Source organism: Ornithorhynchus anatinus, chromosome X3 (assembly GCF_004115215.2).
Source record: "Ornithorhynchus anatinus isolate Pmale09 chromosome X3, mOrnAna1.pri.v4, whole genome shotgun sequence".
Classification (NCBI taxonomy): Eukaryota; Metazoa; Chordata; class Mammalia; order Monotremata; family Ornithorhynchidae; genus Ornithorhynchus; species Ornithorhynchus anatinus.
The window spans coordinates 8668178-8686162 of NC_041751.1; the positions used below are offsets into that span (position 1 = coordinate 8668178).

Here is a 17985-nt window from a genome sequence, read left to right on the forward strand (position 1 = left end):
TGTTCCACCTGCTTTGATGAAGCATTAAAATAGTAGGTAGTATTGGCTGACAAATCGGCATTACTTATTTATATTAAAAAAGTAAAAAAAAAAAGGAGAGAATACTAATTGTTGTAACTGTGGCACCAGATGTCTGATATAGGCTAGAATAACTCAAGTAAACTGGGGCCACTAGCTGAAAATATATTAGGTGGTCTCATTGCTTTTTATTTCTGTTACAAAGTCAACAAAAGGACACAACTGATGGTCTGAACACAATAAAATATTAGAACTGTTTGTTTTGATACAGGATGTTGGTTCTAGTTAGTACAGAAAAAAGAGATTTTCTCAAGTAATTTCTACCAATGAATTTCTGTCGTTAGAATCATAAAGACGAGGGCTTCCCCTGCAGAGGAGGAAGATAAGTCCAAAAAGGCTTTCTTCTGTAGATTATGGAATGGTTGGGAGAATGTGTTTTCCCCTTCACTTATTTTCCCAATGTCCCAATATAACACTGGTGCCAAAACGTGGCATTCTGCCATTTAGGGCTGTGACTGAGAGCAGAGCAATTGAGAGCCTGCTTCCTGAAAGCTTCCCATATACGCTCCAAAGGGAAGTGTTTTTGAAATATGTTCCAGTCAGCAAGGCACAAGGATCCTATCACCCCCAGAGAATAATTCTTTGCTAAACCCCATTTGTGAGAGAAAATATCTGTGCCAGGGCAGGCAGAGGAAGACATGCACTATGTACCTCAAGATGCAAGGCAGTGCTCTCAACTAAAAATAACTTTCTCCCCTGTTTTTGAACATTCCTCCATATCTTAAAGAACATGTGCTGGTGTCATGTTAAGTGTGTTTTCTGGCTAAGCTATAAAACTATTTTTTAAAAGGATGGCTATTTACCATAGAATGTTCTACCTGATAACACTTTCATGGCTTTCTTAAATAACATTTGGAAACTTCAGTGCCTAGTAGCAAGCTGTTTCTTTAATCTTTTAGCATGGGATTTATCCTAAAAAGAAGGGAAATGTGTGCACAAGTCTATGCTTCCCAAATCAATTCATTTCCACTAACTTTGCAATAGTTGCAGTCCATACCTATAGGCAAGGAAAAGATGTTAAATGAAAAGGTCTATCTTTAAAAACTAAAAAAGGAAACACAAGATCTCTATTCCTGAAATTGTCACCCAGTAAAAATGAAATGCCCCATGAGATATTACTACTTACAGAAATCAGGTTTTCAATTGCACGTCTCATAAACTATATATTTATTTACATGTCCTGCAGGCAATCTTTGAATGACTAATTACTGCAATATATCATTTTGTTTTTCACCCATCATTTTCACCCATCACTAAATACCGAAATCACTTATACTAAATTTTACAAACTTAACCTTTGTTTTGGCCTTCTAACTAGACTATATTAGTTGTTATTGTAAGTAATCAAGCCTGATTTTTGATATATGTATTCTGCCAAATTATCATGGTTGCCAATTTACTAAATCTTCAATTGATTTAAGGATCTGTTTTCCCCTTGTAGATTGTAAGATCTGGAGAGCAAGGACTGTGTCTTCTAAACTCTTTTGTACTTTACCAAGTGAAGAGAAGCACTGTGGTCTAGTGGATAGAGCACGGGCCTGGGAGTCAGAAGTATCTGGGTTCTAATCCCAGCTCCACCACTTGTCTGCTGTGTGAACCTTCAGCAAGTTAGTTCACTTCTCTGTGCCTCAGTTGCCTCATCTGTAAAATGGGGATTAAGACTGTGAGACCAATGTGGGACAAGGGCTAATTAGCTTGTATCTATCCCAGCGCTTAGTACAGTGCCTGGCACATAGTAAGCTCTTAACAGGAACCATAATTCTTATTATTAATATTGTAAGTATCCAGTCCAGTGTTCCACCTTCAGCAGGCAATCGATAGTGTTTATTTATAGTATTTGTGCAAATTCTTGCAGAGATGTAACATACCGTCTCATCATCTATTCAATTTCTTGACTGGTGGTGTGCTAAAATGAGAAAAGTCTCAGGCTTATTGTTAAGCAATGGGGATTCCCATCAGAATGGCAGCTGAGCATTTGTCCTGAGACAAATGAAGAATTGGTGAAAATGATGGCAATCTGCTCAGTGCTCTTCACATTCCCTTGTTCCTGGCATTCATTTTCCCACTGGGACTTGGAGTTCCTCAAGTGCCTACGGGGGCAACGATGTAGCAAATTTATAATACAGGCAAAGAGTTGGAAGCAAAGGTGCCATGTGTGACCAGTGACCCAAAAGGGGCTGATTCTGTGCCATAGGGACATAAGATAGGGAGCCACCCATTATATTTCAGGTTTTCTGCTGGGCCTGTCCACCTTGCAGACCTTGCCCTTGTGGCCCTTCAGATGGAAACCGTCACTACTTACGCGGCAGCACCAACAGGCACCGACCAGAATGCGACTCCCCTTTTTCCCAGAACTATGTTCTTTCTACTGAGCCAACAGCAGCATAACAAGCACTGGAAAACCCCATTTTTCAGGTTGGGGATTTAAAGAAAATTCCAAGCCTGTTCAGTGAGATGATAATCATCACTAGGATCATCTATAATTAATCCGTAGATGGAATGATGGTGGAAATAGACACCATGGGCTGACAGAGTGGAACCCATTGAAATTATGGCAATGGCTTTGGGGGAAACTGTGAAAAGAGAGAGCCAGCACAGTAGAGGTCAGGCATGGGGGGTGGTGAAAGAGGAAGATATCCAGCTATGAACCAAATGGCTTCGTTGACTTCTCTCCAGTAACTTCCTGCCACTGTTTGGTGGGCTGACACTCTCACATATATTACCAGGCCTTTAGCGACTTCAGATACTGTACCTCCTCATGGCTCCATCATGCCTTTGATTTGTCAGCCTTATCCTTGAGTGATGGATTTTACAGCAGGAACAAATTTAGACAGGATGGAATTTTGTAAGTACTCATTCTCACCGATAAAATTGGCAGGGCACTGTTTTCCATATTTCGCTTGGAATACTGTATAGTTTCAACTACGGTTGAAAGGAAAGCTGAATTTTATCTGAAAGCCACAGTCAATAATAAAACATTCCAGTTTCTAAATGAGAGAGACTTCATGGCTCAGTAGAGAAAGCTCAGGTGTTTGAAACATGAATCCAGTATAAAGTTCTGTTCTGTTGCTCCCCTCCCAATTAACCTCTCATTGCTCTGTTTCCTCATCCCCAAAATAAGAATATCATAGATATCTCACAGAGATACTGTGAAGGGGAGCAAGTACATCATTTAAAGAAGGCTGGGAAATGTTCAATAGGGGAGAAGCAGTGTGCCCTGGTGGATAGATCATGGGCTGAGGGTCAGAAGGAACTGGGTTCTAATCCCAGCTCCTCCACTTGTCTGCTGTATGATTTTGGCCAGTCACAACTTTTCTGTGCCTCAGATACCTCATCTATAAAATGGGGATTAGGACTGTGAGCCTCATGTGGGACAGGAACTGTGTCCAACCTAATATCCTTTATCTACTTCAGCTCTTAGTACAGTGCCCGGCCCATAGTAAATCTTAATATAACAATTGTTATTATTAGACATTAACATCAGCAACTAACTAAAAAGCATGCTTTACAGTTAACCTGTAGTCTAGATTAGAATTTCCTGGTGAGGAAAAAAACTTAAACAACATAGCATCTTATTTACTTTTCCGCAAGACTACACTCATCCTAGTTTTTCCAATGAAATGAACCCACGAGGAACTAAAACCCAGTAAGCCTAAATTCACAAACCCCATTTTTTCCTTCGAATAAAACTAGCCAGCTATACTATCACATTTCTTTTTATTATCAAATGGTGGTAATCTTTGCCCTTTCTACTGTTTTATCTGGACGCAGGAGAACTTGAATAACTAGGCATCCTTCATGAGAGGGATGTGTTTCAAGCCTCTTTATGTTGAAAACTGAACTCAGGAGGAAGTGATTCCATCATTGTTGGAAGAGAAATAGATCTTCATAATAGCCACATAAATAAATGGTGCCAGGACTACTGAAAAAGGTGGTCCCCAACCTGATGCAGTAAAAGGAGGGAAATGAATGCCTGAAATTATTTCCCATGAATAACGAAATCCTTTCAGACAAATAAATGAAGACTCCCTCAGATGCTCTGTGAATAAGTGAAAGTGAGAGACAGAGCAGCAGATAAATGCCATAAATTTGAACTTGGTTCCATGGAATTGCACTCTGATGGCTAAGGACTGCAGCCAATTAGCCTGGCTAACGAATCAATCTTGCACACTTCAACAATCTCTGTGAGGGTGAAGTTATAACTGTGACAGCACAAATTACTGGTATGAGAATCACCCATCTCTCAAGCTACTGAAGTCCAAATGAAGGACACAGAGGCTTTGAGAATCAACAGAGCTTTGGTAAACGAAAATACAGTCAAGTCAAGCTGCTTGGTTATTTCTCATAGTTTCATCCCCACAAGCAGGAAAGGGGAGTTTATCACCTACATTTCAATCACACGCAATCAGGAAACAAGAACTTAGGGTCAGTGTGAAAAGGTTCAGATTTTGGGTCTGCTCTTCATCAAGGAAATGCATTCTTTAAAATTATTTATCGTGCAGCTTTAAAGAACATGAATATTATTTTCCTGTAGTTTAAGATTTTAAGTGTGCTGATGTATTTGTGATTCTTTTGAGTATCATTAAATTACTTCAGCAAAAAAAAAGACAGTAATGTTTACTGTCTATGCTTGCCACATTCTTACATTGACTTCTGTTCTATCAATAATAGGAAGATGAAACCAAACTGCTTCGTATTATCTTTTCATCCTTCTATGGAGCTCGAGTTTAATTGAATCAACTATATTCTAACAAACCTAAAAAACTGGGTAAAGACTAATTAGAAACTCTGGCCTCAAGTCACAGGATACATGGAATGTATGTTACAGGATGAAGTTTAAGAATCTTATAACTGTAAGTAAGCTCTTTGGGGGAAGAATAGTGTCCATTAAGTCGATTGTATTGTACTCACCCAAGCACTTAACACGGGCCTCTACACAGAGTAAGTCCTTAAGAAATATGACTAATTGATTATGAGGATTTTGAAAATGTAATTTATTTTATAGTAATGTATTTTGGTAACTTCTTGAGGAGTTTCCAATTTTTAGAGCCAAAACTATTCTGACAAAAATAATCTGACAAAAATAAATTGAAACTCCTATGAAATACCTGAACTATTCATGAAATACCTGAACTAGGCGGGGGAAGAGGGAGAGTGTACAGCCAGTTTCAGATGGAGATGCTTCAGGCTGCCAATGGTTGTAGGGGTGAGGGAGAGTGCTTATCTGCCGGGCACCCCCCGGAGGGAACAGAGACAGGCGGAGAATTGCAGTGGCTCTGGACAAAGGTGGGCTCATCAGAGGTCCCCACACAAGAAACACCTTGAATTCCATGCACCATGCATGAGTAAGGACAAGTTTCAGGCTGCTAAATAGCTGAATTTACTGAATTGCTTCTTAGTAAGTTGTCCTTACTATAATCAAACCTACTTTAAAGAGGATCTTAATTAGCTTGCATCTGTTTGATCCATGGTATTGGAAATAGTAACAACTATGCAATTAAATGAGGACTTACCATTAAATTGTGCTTAAATGAATCTCAGAAAGGTGTTGACAGGCCTCCGGGCATGTACATTTATTTACCTCTGTGAATGCTGTATTCAATGCAGACATTTAATTGGATACCTAAATTTAGTTATTAGGTAATTGGTTCATGTACAGCCTCTTTTTGGAAATGCTTGTCTATCCACTAATTACAAGTAAAATTATTGATTATTGTTAATTCACAGTCATTCTGAAACTGTTCTCTTGACTCTATTGTTTCCCTTACACAGGGATTCTAACCATTGTTAGATGACAGCCAACAATCAGAAAAGAGAATAGAAGTGCAGGAATAGAAACTGGAAAGTGTTGGAAATAGTTGGAAGAGTGACTCTTAAATTCCCAATATGTACTTGACAACACTAAATCACATTAGTTTTTCCAACTGTGGCGGGAAGGACACTGTTAATTGTATATGAATACCAAATTACGTGATTACCTGGGCAATCAGTGAACAATAGACACCCATCCTTTAAAGTTTCAATCTTTTCAGTAAATTCTCTTAATTTGATTCCCCTCTCCTGTCCTTTAGTCGAAATTTTCTAAAGACAGACAACACCATTGCATCCAATTACTATTACCTATTACTATGATTTATGACTGTAGGTTGTTGTGTGAAATCCATGCTTACAGACTCTTTGAAAACATACTATTTATTGTATAATTGAAAAGTATACTAAATATGCCAAAATTTATTGGAGAAGTAGTGTGGCCTAGTAGAAAGAGCACAGGTCTACGACTCAGAGGGCTGGTTTCTAATCCCAGCTCTGCCACTTGTCAGCTGTGTGACTGTGGGCAAGTCACTTAACTTCTCTGTGCCTCAGTTCCCTCATCTGTAAAATGGGGATTAAGACTGTGAGCCCCACGTGGGACAACCTGATTCCCCTGTGTCTATCCCAGCGCTTAGAACAGTGCTCTGCACATAGTAAGCGCTTAACAAATACCAACATTATTAATCCAGACTCTGCTACTTGTCTGTTCTGTGACTTAAGCAAGTTACTTAACATCTCTGTGCCTCAGTTGTCTCATCTATAAAATGGGGATTAAGACAGCGAACCCCATGTGGGAAACTGTGTCCAACCTGATTATCTTATACCTACTTCAGTGTTTAGTACAGTGCCTGGCATATAGTGCCTGCTTGTATCCACCCCAGTGCTTGGGCCAGTGCCTGGCACATAGAGAGCACTTAAAAATTCCACAAATAGTAAGAAACAGCAATTATAGAATATGTTTATTCCATTTTAATCATGTGATTCTTTAAGGTGGCTCATGTCAAGTCTATTTCTCATATCTTATATTTTACTTCCCCTTTCTCCCTCTCAGAGTTGCAGCATGGAATCATGATGGATTGACTGGAATGGTGTCAATAGCACAATTTTTGAAGGTAAATGAACTCTTTCAAGGCACTAATTCTCTTTTGTTTAGTCCCTTTCTTCAATGCTCAAAATAACATCTGAATTGCCTAAAACTTTTTAAGTCCTGAAATAATCTAGAAATTTGCTTTCTTCAGGCAAACTTGATTCATTGTGAGAAGACTGAAATGGATAGCATTCTAAAGGTCCTTTTCTTCAAATATAGTCCAAAAGGCATTTCTTTTTAAACACACAACTTTAAAAGCATGAAATATTCTTTCACTTTGTTAAGGGAAATGTTAAAGTGAGATATTTATCACCCTCAGAATGCTGGTGTCAGTGCATTTCTTGAACTGTAAACAAGGCATGTATGTGCGTGTTCTGTAGCGAACTAATACCATTTTCAAAGAGCAAACATCATTCCTCTCGGGCTTCTTGAGCAAGAAAAGTATCCAAATAACGTTTAGTAAAGACCTGAATACTTGTTAGAGCTCCCCTTTGCTTATCTAGAATAAAGATTCCTTTATTAGTCAAGGGAAGTGGGACTTCATGAGAATCTACAATTCACGATGCAAATCAACAAATCTGGGCCAGATCTCAAGTTTCATTTTTAACCAGTAAGAGTTGGTAAAATTTGCCCTGTCGTGAATTAATGAATCGGACATTTTCAGCTAGTCCATCAATATCAATCAATGGTATTTATTACACTTTTCAGGAAAGGTTTGGGAGCATTCGAATAATTGGAATTTTCAAACATTTGTCTTGTGTGACATCAAATTTGGCCACAGAATTGCCAGGTGTCTTCAAAATCATATGCATTTGTTTTTTCATTCTAAAATTTGTGATCTACTTGAAATTTCCACTGCAAGGATTGGACTGTTTCTTTATTTGACCAAAATGGAACAATATGGCAGAAGACACTCTTAACTGCATTTTACTAACTTTGACTAACCTTACAGATTCCTTTTGTCTGAGTTTTAAGGTTTTTCTTCTTGACTTTTGATGGCCTGTGTTGTGGAGATTTATTTACCTTATTCACTGTGTTGATCACAGTCTATGGTCATCTGTTTTCTCTCTTTGAATGAAATTTCAGAATGGGACAAATCTTTAAAGCATCAAAATTATTTTCTATTTGAAATAATCTTAACTTATTTCTCTTAGTAGGGACTCAGATTTGTATTTATTTGTAATTTGCTGTTATAGAAGAAAACTTTGACACAAAACTACATTCTGCTTTCTTGGCATATTCTTTAGTGCTTTGGTTTCTTTGATACTTCATAACTTTAGACAAATATTTAAATCCAAGTTCTTTACTGATAGTGAGCTGATTTCACAACTCAGAATAACCCTTGGATTGTATTATATTTTTAATGATGGTAAATGCGGCACACTGTGGGGTTAGACTGGAGAGGAGAGAAAATAAAAGAAGTGAATTAAATCTGGAAAGAGAATATCCTGTGCTCATGGAACCTCAAAGAGGAGAGATATTTAAGAGAGGAGAAATCCAGGCAAAATAATTATAATGAGAGAAATTCTAGCAAAAACAAAAATCCCATTCTACTTATTCTTCCTAATATTCTACTTATATTTTCCTAATAATAATAATAATAACAGTGGCATTTGTTAAGTGCTTAGATGCTTACTATATCCCAGGCACTGTGCTAAGAGCTGGAGTAAATATGAGGTTGGACACAATCTCTGTCCCACATTGTGTTCACAGTTTCAATCCCCATTTTACAGATGAGGTAACTGAGGCACAAAGAAGTTAAGTGACTTCCCCAAGGTCACACAGCAGACACATGCTGCTATGTGACCTCGGGATGGGATATATTAATGAGAGGATTCCCAGGTGAAAGTCAAGAAGTCAATTTCTACAACTGATTAAACTATCAGTGATCTTTCAATGGAGGATTATTATTTTAGCTAGTTCAAATACAGAAAAATACAGAAAATTATAGCAGCAAATCAGGACTTTCAGTTAGGATTTTTTAAAACACTGGCTAATAAATGCTGAACTGGATTGATTCAAGATTAGTTCATTCATTCACTCAATGGTATTTATTGAGTGCTTACTGTGTGCAAAGCAAATAGGATGAGCGTATGTCAGAAAACACATATGTACATATCTTTGTGTGCCATGGGTTACTTCTTGTTGAGAGTGCTGTGTTCAACATTTGTCAAAAGTTCCCCAGACAGTTTCAAGACGGTGCAGTAGTGAGAGTTATCCCGAAGAGCCCAGCAAAAGCTGGGCAAAACATCAGCCCACATAACTCAATCACTTGCAACCCAATCTGAAAGAATGAGCCCTGTCCAGCTGTACTTGGCTTTCAAGACCTATTCAACAGAGAGAGAGAGAGAGAGAGAGAGAGAGAGAGAGTGTGTGTGTGTGTGTGCGCGTGCGCTTTTACACTCACCCCTAACCTAAACGCAACTCACAAATACCACCAGCTCCCTTCTGAAACCGTTATAGGAGGAGGAGAAATCCCCAAAAGGAAAAAAAAATCACACTGCTCAGGTGGAGTATCTGGAAAGCGCCTTAAATATTTTTCTCTCCAACTTTCCCAAGGCTACCTGTAACATGTCATTCTTCGTTTGGACCAATGGCATCTAATGAGAAAACACAAAATTACCGCTTGATTGTAGGGTCCAAGTAGTGTGAATATACTATTAACAGGAAAGGCCTATATGGAAAATTCCAGATTCCACTCTTGTTTAATTTTCTAAACTCACCAATGTTTAAACACAGAATCACAACCATACATTTTCCCTTTGTGTACACCACCACTGAAAGACAAATATTTTGAAATACCAAAAGGCCTTAAATCTGTTTGGTTACTTCTAGCTCTGCTAAAGTGAACAGAAAAGAACCTTTGAAAGCAGGCAAACTACTTGCAGACATGCTATTTCATTCCTGGATCTACAATATGAAAAGAAACACATACCAACCATGATAGAGGAAAAACAAAGCCATAAATTTCTTTGAATTTGCTGTTCATTGGCACCAAAATTTTCTAACAAAACCTCTATAGATTTAGACAAACCTCAGAAAGACCAAAGACTTTCCCCTGGTTCAGGGTTTAAATCCAGTATGCCAATAATCTCACTATTCTCCTGAAACCCACCATTCTCCCAAACCTCAGTGTGTGGGCTGGAAAAAAAAATGCACTCAATTTTTCTCTTCTCTCAGAAGTCTGAATAGAAAGGCACCTGGAATGTATTTGTCAAGAATAATTCTGGAAAACCTTGGTAATCCAACCCAACTGTATCATCTTCTTCAATATGTGGGACAGGGACTGTGTCCTTCCTCATTAACACGTGTTTACTCCAGCACTTGGAACAATGCTTGCCACACAGTTAGCGCTTAAACACAATGATAATAATAAATAAAAATATTTGCTCATGAAATGAAGAATGTCTTCTTAGCGCAAACAGTTCCCATTTGTGAACGACTGAGATGTGACTCTCCTGTTGTGAGGAGAGAGTGTAGGCTACTCACCACGTTACAGCCAGGGCAGTCGGGGCCGTTCTCACAGGTCCTGCGACGAGCTTGAATCCCGCCCCCACACTGTGCTGTGCAACGTTCCCACGGACCCCAGCCCGTCCAAAACATATGAGGGGGGCACAGCAAATGCTCATTACAGTATCTGTGACAAAGGAAGCCAAGAGGAAAAGGAAACTGGTTAGTGCAGCGAAAGGCCACTGACCTCTACATTTTCCATTGCCAGGCCAGATGTTGAACACATGGAAATGCTCTACACTTGGGAGGGGGAGTTTTCCAATATTTTGAGTGGTTGCACGTTTAAAGAGGCGGATGAAGCATTTGCCATGCTGTGCGTTCACAGGAGACAAGGTAATATGGAGTAGACAATGAAGAAAACGCTGAACTCACAATGTAGGATTGATCTTCCTATGCAGCCAAGTAAGAGAAAAAAAAAAAGTCTTCAAATACAAACAGTTCTGCAGAGGAAATATAAAGAAAAATGTCTATCTGGATATCTGTTCATTTTTTAACTTGTAAAAGTGATGGAAATATACAGCTGATGATGGATCCTTAGCTTTAATTCAGCCCTCCTCCTTTTGTTGGAAAAACTGCCTTTTTTTTTTTTTCCTCCCACTGCCCCAGTACATGCACTTCATAGGTAAAAGAAAGAATAAAACAGGATGCTTGGTATAAGCCCCAAACTACATTTTGGTGAGGTTATTGTTTTAATCTCTAAAAGCATGTTCCTGCTCGTTTTAAACTAGTTAAAATTCCTCATTTGGCTGCCAAACAACCTCACAACAACCTTAGAGTATCATGTGTCTATCTCAGAAACAAGACTATTTTGTCTCAACACTATAATTCCTTGACTTCCTAACCTGAAGACAATGAATAAACAAGGCATTGCAACTTCCCTGGTTCTTTACCTGGGATTCACTCACTGAATCCGCACATTCTCCTTTGCCTTTCTTCATAAATTACCCTAATCATTATGCTGAAACTGATGACTCATATATCAATTTAATTTTGATATTTGATTATAAAACTAGGGCTTAAAGTGTCAGCCATTCTGCAAACTCTGGCCCATTCAGGTGAAGATACTCAGTGTCAAATTAAATGTAATACTATAAAAAGTGCAGAGTAAAGCTTTTATGAGATGTAAAGGTTATATAAAATCAACAGTGTATCATCCATCCATCTATCTGTTAAGATTAAGCCAGATTCCTCAATTCCCAGTGAGCTGCTTCCCTTTCCCCTCCAGTCCCTCCCATGTCCTGTAGAAAGCACAAGACATCAAGCCATCAGTTGAATTTTCAACCTGGCACAGGTAGGCTCTCTCCAAGCAGCACAAAAAGCATCCATTTGGAGGTCTGAATTTTTCAATTTCAATTATTCAATTTGGCTGACTCTATGGAACCAATTAACCAGATAATAGCCAATTCTCCCTTTCATTTTGTGTTGAATTGTAGCATAGTTTGTGAAGGGATTTTTCCAAAAGAAAATTATTTACTGGCTTGAATCTGCATGGATTACCAATCTAACACTAAAGGACTATGCTCTGCAGACATAACTTTTCCAGAGCCACACACCACTGTTCCAGACTCTGAGGCAGAGTATCCCCTGGGTTGATAGATAACATTTGAGGTTTTAAGTGGAAAAAATCTTCAAATTTCTCCTCTAGCCCATTGCTCATACCTTTTTTCTGCCGCCCACATAGAAACGTCACTAAACCGGATATCTCCCCTCCTATGTCTTTCTTAAAATCCACTTCCTCCATGATGTATTCCCTGATTATCGCCAGCTGTGATACTCTTTCAACCATTTCAGCACCTAAAAGCTTGAACCTGAACCTATTTGTTATTTACTTTGTTGTTACACTCTTTTAACTAGGGTACATTCATTTATCTATTTATGACAGCTTGTTCTCTCCAGTAGCTTGCAGGGCTCCTCCACAGATTACAATTTATACTTGTTCTATGCATCCTCAAGCACTGAAGACAATGTTTGCATGGTGTATGCACCCCATAAATACCAGGGTTATGATAATGCAAAACAGAAATAACATTCTTCGAAGATACAGTACTAGAGTTGATGAAGGAGTTTTGCAAATAAATTGAACAGTGTACTCATTCATGAATATTCATTTTTCCAAAGCTACATAGGTTAATAATTTAGTCAAAAGTCTGTTAAGATTCTTGAATCAGCTAATTTGTTCTATTATGGAAAATACCATACTTACTTGAGTAAATGGTAAGAGTGAGCGTATTCATGGCAACAATATTCAAGAAGGCTACATTAAACCAGAAACTTATTACAGAGGGTACCGCGTTTGACAATCAATAAATTCATGGTATTTATTAAGCTCCTGCATTCTGAGAACTTACTAGGTGCTTGGAAGAGAGTACAGTTGGGTAGACATATCCTCTGCCCACAAAAGCTCAAAAATCTAGAGGGAATACAGCTTGAAAATAATTGCCAATGAAGAAATGAAGAATGGTAGAGTATAGACACATGTAATTTAAGTGCTACGGGAATGGGGACAGTGTGACTATCAAGTGCTTAAGGCCGTAAAGATCGAAGTCAGAGAGGGACTTTTTAGGAAGTGTGATTTTAGTAGGGCTCTGAAAGTGGAGACATGTGGTGAGAACAGTGGATGTGGGCATGGTTCAGCAGCAAGATTGGCGAGATTGAGGTACATGAGCAGCTTGGTAGCAGAAGAGCAATAATGTGTTAGGTTTGGATTGGAGGGGAAGATCAGTTAAGGTAGGTGGAATGGGGGCTAGTGAATCAAGAGCCTTAAAGCCGATGGGGAGGAGTTTCTATTTGTTGCAGAGACAGAGAGCAGTCATTGGATGATTTTGAGGAATAGGAGATATGGATTAAAAGTTTTTTAGGAAAATGACTTGGGCAGCAGAGTGAAGCATGACTGCACACAGTGCTCTGTATATATAGTAAGCGCTCAATAATACTATTGAATGAATGACTGGAGAGGGTAGAATAAGATGCATGAAGGTCAGCAAGAAGGCCAATGTAGTAGTCAAGGTGGGATAGGATAATATTGGATAAGTTTAGTAGCAGTTTGGAGAGTAAGGGAGGATCCTAAAGAGGTTTGAACTTAGACCTGAAGGATTCCTGACAGACCTGAACATGTGGGTTGATTGAAAGACAATGAGTTGCAGGCTTGTGAGATATGGGGCTGGTTGGTGTTATCAATATGTTGGGAAGTCAGGGGGAGGACAGGGTTTTGGTGAGAAGATGAGGAGTTCTGCTTTGGAAGGCAGCCATGGCCTAGTGAATAATGACAGGCCTGGGAGTCAGAAGGACCTGGGTTTTAGTTCTGCCACTTGTCTCCTGTGTGACCTAGGGCAAGTCACTTCACTCCTCTGTGCTTTAGTTACTTCATCTGTAAAATGGGAATTAAGACTGGGAGCCCTCTGTGGGACTGTGTCCTGATTACCCTATATCTACCCCAGCATTTAGAACAGTGCCTGGCACATGGTAAGCACTTAATAAATATCACCAATTTGGGGGGGGGGGACATATTAAGTTTGAGGTGTATACAGGACATAGTAAGCGCTTAACAAATACCAACATTATTATCCATGCAGAGATGGGACTGCAGAGCAGCAGACAGATTGGTACTGGAGAGGTAGGTTTGGGAATCACCTGCTTAGAGATGATAGTTGAAGCTGTGGGGAGTGATTGATTTCTCCAAGGGTGTGGATGTAGATGGACAACAGAAGGGGACCCAGAACTGAGCCTTGAGGGCCCACCCATGATTAGGAGATCGGGGGCAGAATGGGAAAGAGCAAAAGGGACTGGAAAGGAGTACCCCAGAGAAGATAGGAGGAGAACCAGGGGGAGGGCAGTAACAGTGAAGTCAAGCTTGGACAATCAAGAATATTTCTTTAAAATATGGCGGGAATAAGAAGAAAAGAAGACCCGTTGTTCTATTAGCCCCCAGAGAACATAACAAAATAAAGGATACAAAAGGAGGTTTGGGTGTGACATTAAAGAAGAACTTTTGTGCCAAACAGTTGAGACAAGAATGGAAAATAATAATAATAATAATAAATAATAATAATGATGATGATAAAGGCATTTGTTAAGCACTTACTATGTGCCAGACACTATACTAAACGCTGGGGTGGATATAAGCAAATTGGGTTGGATACAGTCCCTGTCACATGTGGAGCTCCAGTCTGCAAATCCACATTTTACAGATGAAATTTAGGCACAGAGAATTTAGGCACAGAGAAGCAAATGACTTGCCCAAGGTCACACTGCAGGAAAGTGGCAGTTCCGGGATTAGAACTCATAACCTTATGACTCCCAGGCCTGTGTTCTATCCACTACGCATGGAACTCCGGACCCCTTTCCTCACATCCCTTTCAGCTCTAAGATTCCATGTTAAATAACGTTGCTTATAATTAAGGTATCAGTGTTCGTGTCAAGTTCTGTTTCACAAAGATATTTCTCATCTCTCTCTCTGAAACAAGGCAGAGAAACATAACCAAAGGCACGTGTTGTCTATGTAACCTAGTATAGAAATCACAGGCTCCCCAAACAGTATTCATTTTCACCATCGTCAGTTGTATCTGAAGTATTAAAAAACCCCACAAAAGTTTCTATATAATCTGCTTAACTTTTAATAAAACACATTCATCGGAGGCACTGAGATTGCATTTTTCCCTCTAGGAATAATAATGGCAGCCTGTAAGCACTGCCCTACTTTGCTAAACCAGCCAAGCTCTGAGAACACTAAGTATATTTTTGTAGTTAAAGATCTATTCCAGAGGTGAACCTAAGAACTGTACTCTAACATAGGCACGTGCAGCCAAGTTTATTAAAACCTCTATTTGGCTGCATTTCAAGGTAGCCAGCAATTCTTTTCTCCCTATCCTCTTCCTCCTTTTTAATTTCTTTCTCTTCAGGATATGGAGAGCCTGAATTTTATAAAAAGTCTGCAAAGCAAGCCAAGAAGCCGATCTGTGACACACTTACCCTCTGAAATTGCCCTGCCTCTAGTAGTGGACGAGGTCAGAAGGGAGTGACAGAGAGACAGAGAGACAGAGATGGAAGGAGAGATCGAGACCAAACTTAAAACAGAAGGAAATAATATAGATGCTGGCCTATGGAACTCGCTTTCAGGAATCTCCATTTAACTATCCAATGGGAATCATCACCTCGGAAAATACTGAGGTCACATTCAATCCAGTATCCTGTACCTGATGCAAAATCCCTTTAAAGTTCCAAATCCTAGGCTGCTGCACTATGAGACATTTCTTTGAATCCTGTTGAAAACTAACATATGCTCCTGAGCAAATCTTCTCATGTCTGAACTAACTAGTAGGACGGCAGAATCTATTCTTAGTCATATACAGTGGTGGGAATGGATAGTATTTAGTCTGGGAACCCTGACAGCATTACTGTCAAAAAAAAAAGTTACCTTCTGGTGATATGGGAGATCCTATAATTGCATTCGCCTGCCTCTTCTTTTCCTCCACTTTTTCCCCAGTCATATGTATTAATGTCTAATCATTCTGGGGGGATCGCCTGGTCATGTTGCCACAGCAATATCCTCAAGCAATGAATTTCCTAGGCTTATTTTACAATGTACTGAAAAATTCACATTTTAATTTATTGTACATTTAACTGTTCATAGGGAGTGTGTGTGTTTGTGTGTGTGTGTCTGAGAGAGAGAAAAATTAGAGGATTCCGTTACCTTCTGCATTGTTTTATATACTATAACCCACCACTGTTAACATTTCTCCTGCACACGGTAATCACTTCCTGGGTTAGTCGTCACCAAGATTTTCTTAATATGCTAAACTCTTATTATGCAGAAACCATATGTTTTTTGGATGGCTAGCACTCTCCCTAGAGCAGGAGACACTTAATAAATAATGTTTTATTTCTTTACTATGGCGAACTCTTTCAAATCTCATGAAATCCCTATCTTCCCAGGAAATGATCAAGGACATGCAATTGTATTTTTAAATAACAATTTGATGAGTTCTGATTGGTAAATGGAAGAATGCTACAGTTATCATGACTGTTGTTATATCTTTTCTGGTAATATATACAGTTCTCTAGTTTGTTTATGTTATTGGAGGTTCTCACGATATTCTAAAGGATTCCGTGAGAAACTCCCCTTTATATTCAAGTATTCTGTGGCCCCGGCAATGTTTTCTATTTCTGTACTTATGCTAGAACCTTCCTAGAGCTCTCCCAGAGATTGGCTGAATAATATGTGAGGCAATTAACTTCGGAGCACCAGACTACACCGTGGTTATTAATTGATAGGTCAGTGGTTCTAACAGATCAATCAATCAATGATATTTACTGTATGCAAGGCAGGGTACTAAGCACTTGGGAAAGTACAATAGAGTTGGTAGACATTATCCCTACCCACAAGGAACTTAGAGTCCAGAGGGAAACAGTACAGTATAAGGGACATGCACCTTAGTGTCGTGGAGCTGGAATGGATATCAAAATGTTTACACACAGCCAAATGCATAATCAACGTAGAAGGGAGGGTAGAACTAATGCCCCGAAGGACTTAAAGACACTACCTGTACATGATATTCTTACATTTTGCATTATTACTCTTTTGAAAATGATGGATCCCAACTTGGTGGTTTTGTCAAGAAAACTAAACTCCCAGGATCAGGATATCAAACCTTCTTGGACGATGAGAACAACTTTGGCCAACTACCACCTCCTCAGAATTGATGATGTCAAATGTATGTACACATGGTTTTGTCAGTAATCCAGTTCCTTCAGATTGCAGAATGAAGATATCTGGTTAGGAGCTCTTTTAACCCTGATGGACTTTTACCCAATTTCATCGTAGTAGCAATTACAATTAGAGAAGCAGCATGGCCTAGTGGAAAAAGCACAGGTCTGGGAGTAGGAAGGACCTGGGTCCAATCCCAGCACTGACATTTGCCTTTGTGTGACCCTGGACAAATCACTTAACTTCTCTGTGTTTGAATTACCTCAGCTGTAAAATGGGAATTAAGACTGTGAGCCTCATGAGGCACATGGACTGTGTTCAATCTGATTAGCTTGTATCTACCCCAGCGCTTAGTATAGTGCCTGGCATACAATAAGTGCTTAACAAATACACCAAAAAAAATTACCACATTGTATCCAGAGAGAATTAAAGGTTGACATTTTCCCTCCCTCTCCCCCTCATCCTTTCCTTGTGTAGACCCAAGCAAAGATATCATTTTTCATAATACTCTACAATCCCAGAGCTCCGGTTGCCATATTTACCTTTTGCTTATCTGTAAACTGAGTTTCCCTGCAGTCTTTCGATCCCTTAGGAAAAGAATTATGATTCACCTTTGAGACTGAAACTATCTGATACTTTGCTCTTCCTCTTCCTAATTTCAATCCCAAATTTACTGCCCAAAGGAAATTACCAACAAAATAAAAATAAACCATGCTTGCTTACTCCCACTCATCCTGCCTGATTTTCAAAATACTACTGTTTCTCCCTCTGTTTTTGATTTCCCAGTCCCGCGAGT

General features: G+C 39.2%; 1 protein-coding gene across 1 annotated transcript in view; it reads right to left on the minus strand.

Annotated features, from left to right (window-relative positions):
* SEMA5A (semaphorin 5A) overlaps window positions 1–17985 on the minus strand; it is a 366908-nt gene that overhangs the window by 39639 nt on the left and 309284 nt on the right. The window contains 1 exon segment of the mRNA XM_001519071.3: window positions 10466–10613. Within this exon segment, the coding sequence (XP_001519121.2) occupies window positions 10466–10613 (148 nt within the window).